We start from the raw sequence: 13,339 nt of genomic DNA on the forward strand, positions 1-13,339 counted from the left end.
CCCACTGGTTAATTATGCATTTTAATAACCCAATCATGAATATTCATAACATCTCTTGTTCACATTCTAATTAAAATGTACTAATAGAATAAGACGTTGCTGTCGCAGTATAATTTTTTCTTTTTAAAGTGCTAGAGGTGAAGTGGTGGCAGGGCAGCCCCCGGAAAGGTCATCTCTCTGCTCAGACCGGGCCCTGCCCCCAGGAAGAGGTGGGAGATGGACGGAGCAGAGGGCTGGGTGTGCCCAGGGGCACCGCCCGCCCCTCGGAGTTTCAGATCTGATCCGAGTCAGCCCGGGTGACAGAACCGCCCACCGTGAGGGCTGCCGCCGCCAGGACGACCAGTGTGGCACAGCTGGACCTGCCCAGCCCGGGCTCCAGCCGGACACCCCCTTGGCTGGATGACATGGGGGGGCGGGCCCCTCTGAGTGGCCTCCGTCCTGGCTGACTCCTCCAGGGCAGGTGTGCCAACTGTGACTGGACCAAGTCTGGCCCTTGTCTGCTTTTGTCAGTAAAGTTTTATTGGCGCATGGCCATGGACGTTTGTTCCCTGTATACAGCGGTGTTGGTTACAATGCAGAGATCAGTTGCAGTAGAAACTGTCTGGCCCTTTACAAGGAAGGTCTGCTGACCCAGGCACGGAGAAGATTCCAGGAGCCAGTCCCTCCGTATAAAGTAGCCAGACTAGCAGACTTCGGTACCTGGAGTGGGGGGAAGACGTGGTCACAGGGCCTAGGCATGGCCCTGCACCGTCGCCACCACAAGCCTGTCGCATAGCCATGGTCGTCAGGGGCTTCGTCCTGCAGCCCCAGCTCTGTCAGCACCCCCTCGCCCGGGTACCCGGGCTAAATCTCGGGAGCCGTCCTCTCCCCTTCCCTCACTCCACTGCCCCCCACCCCCGTGGCCTCGGATCAGAGCCTGGCTCGGCCCTGTGTCCCCTGGGTCAAGCCCCATCCGTACAGCAGTGTCCCCCCCACCCCAGGTTCCCTGCCCACACTCCACCCCAAGCAGCCTGATGGAGCTTCCGGAAGCAAAACCTGCCTCTCCTCCCTCCCTCTAGCCTCTCCCATGGCTCCCCACTGCTCTCAGGGTAAAGACCAGACCCCTCCCTGACCGCCCTTTGCCCCCAGCTCACTCCTCCCTGCCCCCCAACAAGTAAGCAGATCCCCAACCCCGACCCAAGCTCTGCCCCAGTGGTCCCCACACCTGCTAATCCTTCACCCCCCGTCAGGGAGGTCGCCTTGCTGGCCCCCTGTCCCCAGCGTTGCCTGAACAGGGCTGGCCCCCAAACAACCTCGACAAATATGTTTTTGGCCTCTTCATTGCTCCGATAACTATCTAACCAATCACAATGTCCTCCTGCGGTCACATGCAGCTACTACGGCACTGGCGGAAAAAGCTCCCCCCCTCGATGAGATGTTAATTAACGCACGATTAGATGACCCTGTGCGGCTAAGCGGCTGCTGTGCTGGACGTGCTGCCCCCCAAGTAAAGACTAAAATAGCAACAATAAAAATAACCACCATGCACCATGATCACATCTGAGAAAAAATTAACAGCACCTAAGGGCAGCCGTCTGCCGGTCCTCACCTAAGTGTTTCCTTCTTGCCGCCATCAGCTCCCCAAGGCTGTCAGCTCCCCCTCTGGCTTTTTCCCCTTAGAATTAAAATCCCCGAGAAACGGGATGGTGGCCTGTTCAGCAGCACCTGGGGTCTCATGAGGGGCAAGACCAACACAGGTGTGAGTCAGGAGGAAGCCCTTCCTCAAGTGGGCCGGGGCCTCCCTGCACGGGCCAGTGGGGTCCTTGCCTCTCTTCCTGTGATGTCTGGGGCAACTTCTGAACTCTTACATCACTTCAGACTTGAAGGAATGCTGTGGGGAGATGCACGATATGCCCTAAACCCAGACCCTCTCATCGCTTTTATGCGCCCCCTTTTTCATTTGCCCCTCCGTGTTCACAGCAGCTACACTTGTTTCTGGCCTTCAGAGTTTCAAAAGTTGGTAGGAATTCCAGGGCGCCAGGGAGCTCCCGCCAGAGGGAGCAGGTTCCAAGCGGCTGGAGGAAAGTGCCGGAGCGGCTCACAGCCCACAGCCCTTGCCGTTCCTGCCCCTGAAAGTGGGGGTGGGGAGACAGGGGACCTGGAGCTGCGCCCAAGCAAGCGGATCTGAGGCTGGAGAGGAAGTGAGTGGAGGGCACAGCCCACCATTTCCAAGAGCAGATGGTCCCCCAAACCAGGGCTTGGCTCCAACCCAACCTCTCCTGAACCCCCGGAGCAGCAACCCCCAACCCCAGAGGCTTCCCCGGTGGGCGGAGCTGGCCCTCAGGTGGGTAATTCAGAGGAACGGGGTCCCCCAGCTGCAGAACCTGCCCTGCCCCCTCCCCTCCTGTGAATTTCAGATTCGTGACCAAAGCAACAGTAGAAAGACCCCATCCTGCTTCAGTCTCAAGGGGGACCCCTCTACCCAACGGCGAGGATGGGAGGATCTCACCCACCCCACCGCTCAGCCAAATATGAGCTCAGAATCCCAGCTGGGACCTCCCTGCAAGAAACAGGCCCAGGGCGAAACAAACGCGGAACACAGAAGATGGACATTCACAGATTTAGGATTTATCCCAGGAAACGGAAGCATATCTAAGACCACCACCACGCGCCCTCAAGGAAACTGCAGAGCTTGTGGGTGCCATGGAATAGAAGGAAGATAAGGCTTCAGGGAGAGAGGAAGAGCGAAAGCAGGAAAAACTAAGAAGTTTTTGCTGCCAATTCACAAGAGATTTTAAAAGCAGCGTCAGAGGCGGCGAGGCAGAAGTGACAATGCAGAAGAGGTGATCGAACAGAAGGGTGGGTTCTGGAGACGCCCCCAAACACCGGGGAAGGGGGGATTCTGAGACCACGGACACGAGGGCTTAACACGAGCCCAGACACCAGAGCCGGCATCCCGGGAGGAACAGGAAAAACACCCAAACCTGGAGTCAGAGAAAAACCCGGAAGAACACGCACGCACTCCCTGGAGGCTGCGCGCACACAGTGACACAACCCACGGGGCTGGAGCTGAGGGAAGGAAGGCGAGGCCCCGGGAGTTCCACCCCCAACCCGCTGCCCCTCACAAGGGGCAGGCGCCAGGTGCACATCCAGAGCCGCACCCTTCCCTGGAGAACATCCCCGAGGGAGGGAGGGGAGTCCCAGCACAGACCCCGCGAGTCTGGAGGACGCGACGGTGCAGGGAGGCCGAGCACATCTGGGCCGCGTGTTAAGTTAAACTAAGTGGAATTTCGACGCCATCCCAAGAATGGGCACCAGAGCCCGCAGGTGCCGCGCTGCTCCAGGCACTTCCTGTGGTTTATCCCATTGAACCCTTAAATGGCTGCCATCACCCTCGCTTCCCAGATGAGGAGGCTGAAGCCTCCTAAGTGGCAGAATGAACACAATAAGGACACGTGTTTCTCAGCCAGATACAAACATTGCGAACAAAGAGAAACAACATTTCTAAAGAGTGGCAACGTATTTATACCAAACAGAAGGGTTGGGGAAGAACCCTTTCCTGCAGGACAACAAGATGTGACTTCACTTCTGAGGCGGAAGGAGCCAGACACGGGAGGCTTCAGCACATTCCCTAAAACCATTAGAACCACCAGCAGCACAGCCTTCCACACCCAACCCAAGAAAAGACACCAGACACGACTGCAAGGAAAAAGTATAAAGACGGGAAAACCTAAAATAAAAGCATGGAAAGTATAATAAGACAGGTGCAGACTCAATTTTTTTGAAAGCTGAGAACACAGCACCTACAGAAAACAGTTCTGGAACGAGTGACTCAGGAAGACAATCTGTTGCACACAGATATACCAAGCAATGCAAGTGAAAAGGAGGGGCCGTCACGTTCACAGAAAAGTCTGAATTCAAGGCGCAAGCTCTCACTTGGAATAGAGGGTGGGTTTTTGTCAACAGTGGGCTGGACCCACAGAGAACATCCCACCGCCCTGGGTCCTTGACACTGAACAAATAAGAAGTCTAAACGTGATGGGCAGGAGACGAAGACCTCACAGCTCCGTGTCAAATTATCCCTCAAGCCCTCAGGAATAAGGACAAACGCGGCCCCCGTTTCAGGAGAGTAGGAACGCCCTGCATCTCCCCAACAGCAGCACAGCCCAAGCCACGGTGACTTTTGCATCGGTGACCTAGAAATTAGCCAATCGAGGAATAAACACTCCACGGCCAACCTGGAAACTGGAAATCTCTGAAGAACCTGACTCACAGAGAAACGTGCTTTAAAAATTATTACCAAGAATCTATAAAAAAAAAAAAAAAATAACGAAAATACGCATTATTGAAACCAACGGGATATGGCCAAAGTGGTCCTCGGAGGGAAATTTATAACCCTCAACATGATTACTGAGTGAGAGGCCAGAGATAAACAAACGGGCCTTCGATTCAGAAGTCAAAAGAGAAAAAAAGAAAAGAAAAACTAAAAAAACGGGAGGAATTAAAACAGAAGTAGTGGGGAATTCCCTGGCGGTCCAGTGGTTAGGACTCCACGCTTTCACTGCCAGGGCCCGGGTTCGATCCCTGGTCAGAGAACTAGGATACCACAAGCCACACGGCACGGCAAAAAAATGGATAAATTAATTAAATTAAATAGAAGTAGTGAAGAGAAAAGTAGTTAATTGATAAACATCGATTCGTCAATGAAGCAGATTCCTTGGGAAAAAAGTCAATAATACAGACACGAGACAGCTGGGTCCAGGACAAGGGAACAAAAAGAAAGAATAAGTAGATTCAGGACTGAGACATGGATTCATACGTTATTAAAGAATGCAACGTGAACCATTTTTAAATGTGCCTGAAACGGATGATTCTTTTTCCCCCCTACCAAAATGCTAGAATTGACAAGAGGAGTGGACAAAATCACAACAGGCCAATCGCCGTAGCAGAAATAAAGCAGTTGGGCAAAGTGTCGCATGCAAACAGGGTGGCGGGTCTGCTCCCCAGTGCCCAGAGAATGGGGGGCCCCACTTGCTGGAGACTGTTCCAGAGAAACTGGTGCAGAAACATGGCAGGGAGCCACAAGAAGCCTCAGTGCCACACGACATGGGAACACAAGCAAAATGCAAAACGGATGCTGGCAGATCTGGTCTGGCAGCTAAACAAGGATATGGACCAAACCCAAAATTCAGGGAGCATCGGGGTGAGAAAAACCATTAATGGACAGCGTCAGGACGTGGGGAAGGAGAAAACCAGGGGCTGTCCTGAGACACCCAACACACCACAGTGATGCCAATCACTTGCGTGGATGGTCATATAGGACCAGAAGGAAACGCCCTGAACATGATAAACACAGACAGTCAGAGAGATCTATCTCGAATCGACAGCCAGGATCAGGCCCGGTCCTGCTGACAAGAAGCCAAACAGCACACACCCAATGTGGTTCTAGAAACACTTGCTGATGTGAAAAGGCACATGGCCTCCGCACCAGGATGGAAGAGGCCTGAGGATGAGTTACCTGGAAAACCAAGCCAAGGGAAGAATGCAAATAATTAGGGGATGTCAGGAGGCAACCAGGTAGAAAATATGGTAAAAAAAGATCCCCAAACCACAGCATGGAAAATCCTAAAACACCTAGAAACAACTCTCACTGAAAAAGTATGTGAGCAAATTAGGAAAGAAAAAAAACTATAAAATGGCTAAATGCCTTATGCTTTCATTTTCAAAGTTTATCTTAAAAACTTAATATTAAGGGTCAAAACTTAAGTAAAGGAAGAAGACACCAAGTTCTTACAACATGAAAATGCAGTACTATAAACACAAACAGTTCTTCCGAAATGTACCTATGAATTTAACACAACATCAAAATCCCAACAGGTAGGTTTGTTTGTTTCGGAGGGATGGGGGAGGAGACATAACAGTTATTCTAAAGATCATGAAAAAGAATCAGCATGTCTGAATATGGGGGGGGGGGCAGACCTGAAAAACAACAACTGAAGACTATAAAAACACCACAAAGCTACAGTAACTAGGGGACTTCACTGGTGGTCCAGTGGCTAAGACTCCACACTCCCAATTCAGGCAGCCCAGGTTTGATCTCTGGTGAGGGAACTATATCCCACATGCCACAACTAAAGCTTCTGCATGCTGCAACTAAAGACCCCACATGCCACAACTGAAGATCCCGCATGCCACAACTAAAGATCCCACATGTGGCAATGAAGATCCCACACGCTGCAACTAAGACCCCGTGCAGCCAAATAAATAAAAGAAAAACAAAAAAAGAAAAATTTAATAATAATTCTAAAAAGCTACAGTAACTGACACCAGGTAGTACAGTACTAAAGTAGCAACAGGAAGGTAAAAAGATGAGACAAAAATTCATGGGTAAATGGCAATTTAGGAAATGCTTTAAGGCATTTCGAACCACCAAGAAAGGTCTTCTTGAGTTTATTCCGTTGTCCTAGAACTTCCTAAATTAAATGCTTACTCCTTTTCTTTTCATTGTATCTGAAGATGGTCAAAGGCTATGATTCTTCCCTAAAAACAGCTTTAGCTGCACCTTGTAGTTTCAGTGTGTTTAGATTATTGCTGATTTCTGTCTAGCCTGTTTTAATTTCCTCTTTAACCCAAGAGGTAAACGAAAAGGAATTTTGTTATTTCCAAGTCATTAAGCTTTTTACTTACTTCTACGTTTTTTGGTCTTTCATTTCCAGTTTTACCGCATTGTTCTCAAAGAATATACGGTTTATACTTTGGTCACATTTTTTATGTTACAGGTGTTTTTTGTGCACAGTATGTGATAAATTTTTATAAGAATGGTATGATCTCTTTTACAAGGCATGGCCTTTAAAGGTAAGTGCTTCTAACTGGAGGTGCCCCTCAGAATTGCCTGGAAGCTCTTACAGGCCCCATCCCAGGCTTTTTATCAGTGTCTCTGGGTCCAGGGCCCAGGGGTGTGTGTTCTGAGCAGTCCCACGGGTGAGCTGGATGTGTTCCCTTGGCCAGAAACTGCTGCATAAGCTCAACCTTGATCACTTCACTGTTGAGGTTCTCTACCTCCCACTTATTTTTCACTTCTTTGCTCTGCCAAGAACTGCAAAGGCATGCTTTTCTGCCCTCCAGCATCTTTTCCTGTGTATTCTTCAACTTGATGGAATGAGGAACAGGCACATTCATGACTGTCACATCTGCAATGCAGAATGGACTGTGTCATCTAATTCTCAAGGATTTTGCAGAAATGGCACCAAAGCTAGAACAACATAGAAGACTTGACAACATAAAACTGAAACCTGTAAAGCACTGAGGCAAATTAAAAGTCTCCATCATCAACAACGGTTATAAATGAAAACTTAGGGAAAAGGCTGAAGATCACAAAAGACTAACATCCTTCCTCTATGAAAAGCTCTTACAAATCAATAAGTGCAGCATAGTGCAGGAGTACAAGACACTACAGGGAGACAACACTGGGTGGCTAGCTGGGATGGTTAATAAACTCTGAATTTCAGCTTCATCCTAAGTAAAATGGGGATGACAATCGCACTTATTGCACCAACCTGTGAGGACTGAGGACTCAGAATAAACAATCCAGGCTCAGTACCTGGCATACAGCGCTCAACAAATGTCGACATAAGTTGTCATTGATAAGTGTTACTGTTGCTGTTGTTAAAAAGTTCACCAGGCAGCAATAAAAAGGAACAAGCTGTTGATCCAGCCAACAACTTGGAGGGATTTCCAAGGAACCGTGCTCAGTAGAAAAAGCCAATCTCAGAAGGTTCCATGCTGTATGGTTCCACGTATGTAACATTCTCGACACAACAAAGTTGGGAAGATGGAAAAGAGTAAATCAGGGGTTGCCAGGGTGAGGTGTGGTGGGTGGTGAGTGGCAGCAGGTGGGAGGTCATGGGGCAATAGAACAGTTCTGAACAGACCATGGTGGTGGCTTCATGGCACTACACACGGGATAAAACCAAGCAGAACTACACACACACAAACGTGTACACGCAGAGCTTGTGAATAAACTACAAAATCCAAATACTCTTGTAAATCGTACCAAGGTCAGCCTCCTGATTTGGTGTCACGTGAGGGACGTGCAGGACTGACAGCTGGGGAGGCTGGGGAGGGGTGTGCGGGACCGCCCTGCACATTTCTTTGCAACTTCCTGTGAATATATCATGATTTCAAAATAAAAAGTTCACTAAATCCAAGAAAAAAAGGGGGTAGTGATCGGAAATTCATGAAAAAATAACTCATCTGGCCAATCTGCTTTTGGAAAGATGATCGCCCATGATTAACGTGTAAATGCCCATTGAAACGGCGCATTTGGAGGAGGTTGGAAAGAGCCAGCACTGGGATGCCAGAGGGACATTCTTACCGTGGACGCACGTCCACGGCTGGCAGTTCTAGCCGGGAACTTACTCTGAGGCTGTAACCGCACACCTGTGCTGAGCCAGGGTAGATGCCGCCTTGCCCACCTGTTAGGTTTGTACCCAAGGGCACGTTACCTTTAGAGTCACACAGACCAGGAAAGCTGCAAGACAGGAAAACAGGGAAGACGTCTCCTCCGGTGTCAGCAGGTGTTTCCCCATATCTCATGGGGCCTCGGACCCTGTAGGTTGTGGCAGAGGACGTGCTGCCACTGAGAGATCTGTGCCTTGGGGCTTCCCAAAAGGGAGGGAGTGGAAAAATTATCCCCGTTCTGCAGTCTTCTGCTCTAGATGACGAGGAGAAAGTCTCTGGCCTCGGCGCCTCCCTGACAAGAATCTTTAAACAGAGACGGCACAAGCAGCCCGCACACCCCACACGCTCAGCTCCTCTTCCCGAGACCTTCGGAGACCCCTCCTCAGACACCCGTCCCCGCTGGCTTGGGCTGCTCCTCTTCCAACATGAAGTGCCCTTTCGAAGTGAATCTAAAAGAAGCAAGTTGACTCAAAGGAGTTCTAAGTAGAGAGACACGAGGCCAAGACATGCAAGGAGAGTGAAGGGGAGAATGTGGCTGGCGTGACCTACTAGCATTCAGAAACTCCTGTCCCCTTAAAGCGACACTGCCCGTCTGGAGGGCAGTGACCCATCTTACGGATGAAAAAAGCTGAGGCTCAGAAAGGGGGTGCCTTCCCCAAGCCCGATCCTGCTGTTGGGCCACCAACCCTTCCACCCCCACCCCCACCTTCTCCTGGAGTCTCCAGCTCCACCAGAGAGGGAGTAGGTAAATGAGCTCAGAGCTGGGAGAGCCCCCGCAAAGGGACCAGTCTCAGTTCCTGTGGCTCCCGGCTCTGGAGCTGCGACCCCCCTGCACCCCCTCAAGGCAGACACCGAGACGGGCCCCGCGCCTCAGTTTATAAGGCACTTTCACGCCCAAGGACTCGCTGAACCCTCTGCCGATGGGGAGACTCCCATTTTACAAACGAGGAAACTGAGTCTTGCAGTCACACCACCTGTGTCAGGTGACACAGCCTGCCTTGTGCCTGAAGTGGAAGCAAGGAGGGGACCCCTAAGCTCAGGTCTTAGGGCTCCCGGTCCCATGCCCCCTCCCCCGCCCCAGACAGCACTAACTGCTCAAATGAATTGGGGAAAGGGGTCCCCAGCTGTGTGTCCAGAACTGGAGACCTCCTGGGCTGGACCAACCACACCACAACCGTCGTGGGGAAGAAGAAAACTCAGCCCAACGTGCAGCGGGACGAGGCCGGACCCTCCCCACCTGAAGTAGCCAGGGCACGGCGCTTGAGCGGGCTACGGCTGCAGAAACCACACAAAATCAACCTGCAAAATTCACAGGGGTCCCACTCAGGCCGGGCCAGGCATGGGGCGTCCTGGAGGGGTCCCTTCCTTGGGGGCTACTGGCCCCAAGTGGACACTGGGCAACAAAAGAGAGCAGGGGAGAACCTGGGGGAAGATGAGGAAGGGACTGTGCCACCACCTCCAGGAAGCCTGCTGGGGCCTGACCCTCTGCCTGAGGCAGAGGAACAGCAGCACCCCCTGCTCCCCAGGGCTGTTTTGGGAATGGGGAGGCAGGGTGGCCTGTGGGGATTTCCACACTTCAGGGAGGACTCCGGCCAGCCCTGAGGCCACTTCCTCAGGCGGAGAGGAAGGCCTGCGTGGGGCAGTGGGGTCAGCAGCATGATGTCCCTCCTTTTGCAGGGGGGTTGGGGGGAGTACAAACCACCCTTGAAACCCCCTCCTCCTCCAGCCAGAGCCCACCGGACACCCTGATGGAATCTGGAGCAGACAGACCCTTCCGTCTTGGACCCCAGAGACGTGGGGGGACACGGCCCCCATCCCAAGACCCCAGAAAGACACTGAACTCCGTGCAGAGCTCTGGCCTTCCCAAGGGGTCCCCCATACCCTCCCGACAGCCAGAGTGGGCTCCCCCCCATGCACATGGCTCCTCTCAAAAGCCCGAGTCCACAAGGCCCTGCATGGCCTGCCCTCCCCCCCCTCCCCCTCCCTCACTCTGCTCCATCCACACAGGCCTCCTCACTGTTCCTCCAACTCGCCAGGTATGGTGCTGCCCCAGGGCCTTTGCGCCCCCAGGCCTCTGCTCAAACATCCAAACATCTCCATGGAGACAGTCCCTACTGCCCTCCCCACCACTCTGCAGCCTGACCCCTGCTCTATGCTCCTTGAGGCCATGCCATCTGTCCTCCCTGGGCCATGTCGTCCGCACTCAGTACCAGGCAGGGTGCCCAGCTCATCCAGGTGTGCCTGGGATGACCCCAGTTGGAACGTTCAAAGTCCCAGATCCCAGGAAACCCCCCCAAGACCTCGAACAAACCAGGCCAGGTAATCACGCTAGTGCCGGGTCTTGTCAACGATAAGCACCTAATACATACTTGAATGAAAACAGCCAGGAGCTGAGCAGGATTTGGAGAAAGCTGGGGTTCCACATAACTCCCTTCCTGGGCCTCAGGTTCCCTCCCTGGGGATGGACTGGAGACCCAGAACCCCACTGGGGCCAAGGAGACCCTGGAGGCTCAAGTGCCCAGCTCACCCCGGCCCTCGTGAGTCACACAGAGTCCCCCACACCCGGACAAGGGGCCAGGGTGGACGGTGACACCATGCTGACCATGGGGCTCCCTCCCTTAGCCCCAAGGCAAGTCACACCACCACAACAGCAGCTGCTTCCTGGGGTTCCCTTAGGCTCACCATCCCCCCACCGCACGCCCACATGGGCACCTGGACCTCCGCCCCGGGCCCCTCAGCCCCACTCCACCTGGCGGGCCTGAGCGCTGCCCCCAAACACCTCTCCCCTCAGTGCCCAGTCCACGAGGCTGCGCCCGGCCGCCAGCCCCACCCCGCAGTAGCCCCCCCCTCACCCTCCATGGGCCCACCCTACGCACGCGGTGATCTCCTCAAGCAAACAAGAAGCCCCCAGGCAGCCAGCGGGGTCCTACCTGAGCTTCCGAACTGGGCCCCGGCCAGGGAAGTGGGCCGGCTCTTCCCATTGACCACCGGCAGGGGGAACATCTGCGGGGAGAAAGAGGGGGTGAGTGGGGGGCACAGCCCAAGGCCACAGCTCTGCCGGGGTCCTGTCCCCCGGGAGGCCCGAGGCGCCCTGAGGGCCCTGGCGGTAAGAGGCTCCCCGGTGCCCCTCGGGAGCACAGCCGGGGGCAGGGAAAACTCCCGTTTACCTCTGTATTTGTTTTGCTGGGGATGAAATAACACGAAGGCACTTGATACAATGTATCCACTTAGAAGTGATACAAAGTTTTCTTCAAGTTTCAGCTTTAAATAAATGAGATCATTTACACTCCCAGATGGATGGCGTGTCCCACCGGTGTCCCAGGCGCGGACCCCGACCTTCACCCTAGGAGACCGGCATCCACCTCCCCACGGGCCCCTGACCCCGAGCGGTGGGAGTGCAGGGAAGACAGCCAGGCCCCGCCACCGGGATGGGGAGCAGGGGGGCCCCCACGAGCCGGGCTCCGTGCTCAGAGCTGCACCCTTCCCGGCCAACGACGGGGCAGTTCTCCCGGGTGGGCGGGCACCGAGTGTGGGTGCATCACCACGCCCCCCCCACTCACTCACCCAAACCCACAGTGTTAAGTCCCTCAAGATTAAACAGCTTAGCAGTATTAACTGGGAAAACCCAACATCAACAAACCCTCGTGCAGCACAAGAAACCATGGCCCTGCCCTGCCCCAACGGTCTGAGTTTCAGAGGTTCTTTTGGGGACCAAGCAATTCAGAGTGGCCGCAATCAGCATTAAGGCTCTGTGGGGAGCGGCTGAAGGCTGACAAGCAGGACACGGGGGTGTGCGTTCTGTGGGCGTGACTCGGGGCAGCATCACAGGCCCTGGGAGCGACCCAGGAAAGGGGGTCCTTCCCCCACACCCTGTTCTCCAGAAGGGGAAACTGAGGCCACAGACTGAGCTGGCAGGGCGAATGCAGACTTGGGGCAGGTGTGCACCCAGGCTGGACTCGGGTTCTCACGGGGTCTGTTGTCCCCTCCGGGGGCGGGGCTGTGCTCACTGCACCCAGGGCCTTGGCCTCAAGGCGGGCCCCTTTCCTGCTGGGGACACTGAGGCTTGCGCTGGGGGAGGGGCAGGCCTGGGGATCAGGAGCCTGAGGAGCGGGAGGGGGGTGGTGCTCAATTCTGTTTCTGTTTCGCCCTCCAGGGTGCCAGAGGCCGCTGACGTGGCACTTGCCACAGGGTGGGGGGGGGCGGGGGGGGCACTGGGCTGTGTCCTGCGGGCACTGAAGGTCTGTGATCAGCCCAGCCAGGCCCCCGCACCCCCTCGGAGCCTCAGTATTCCCTTCTGTGAAACGGACACAGAGCTCATACCGTGTGGGCTGTTGTGAAACCCAAATGCACGTGGGCATCCTGGGCACGCAGGGGCCTCTGCACACGCAGAGCTCAGAGGAGCACGGTCGGGCCACCAGGCAAGTCCACAGCACCCTCCCCAGCCCCTCACCCTTCAAGGCCGTCGTCAGGCCCAGGGACCACCTCAGGCCCACACACCCTCAGAGCCTCCAGCCTAACAGGCGAAGCTCAGGGCTGGGGCAGAGATGCGATTTTAACAGCTAGGAGGAGCCATTTTTCCTGGTATTTAACTGACAGTTGCCTCGTTTACTTTACACAGACCTGCCCGAAGGAAGCGCTTTCCTTTCAAAATCTTTTCAGTCGAAAATCTGTTTCAAAAAAATTAACTCAGTGTCTCTGGGGCAGGTGGGAAGGAAAGGGTGTGAGCCTCCTGCGATGGGGGGCTGCCTCGAGGCCTCTCTCCTCACGGGAACAAGGAGGTCGAACAAAACTCCAGTTCTGGGTTTTCCCAGAGGACACACACTGGGCACCTCGCACGCTCAGCTTCGCTTTCCGCATCTGTGAAATGGGTCTGAGCTGGGGGGCGGGGGAGTCTGGACCC

The 13,339-nt window shown here is 54.1% G+C and overlaps 1 protein-coding gene across 13 annotated transcripts in view; it reads right to left on the minus strand.

Moving 5' to 3' along the window:
- Positions 1–13,339, minus strand: part of TCF3 (transcription factor 3) — a 34,162-nt gene that overhangs the window by 17,170 nt on the left and 3,653 nt on the right. For all 13 annotated transcript variants that reach the window (XM_068537327.1, XM_068537329.1, XM_068537328.1 and 10 more), the window contains exon 3: positions 11,370–11,442. In XM_068537327.1, coding sequence (XP_068393428.1) covers positions 11,370–11,442 — 73 coding nt within the window. The remainder of the gene's footprint in view (positions 1–11,369; positions 11,443–13,339) is intronic.

This window comes from Eschrichtius robustus, chromosome 2 (genome assembly GCF_028021215.1).
Source record: "Eschrichtius robustus isolate mEscRob2 chromosome 2, mEscRob2.pri, whole genome shotgun sequence".
NCBI lineage: Eukaryota > Metazoa > Chordata > Mammalia > Artiodactyla > Eschrichtiidae > Eschrichtius > Eschrichtius robustus.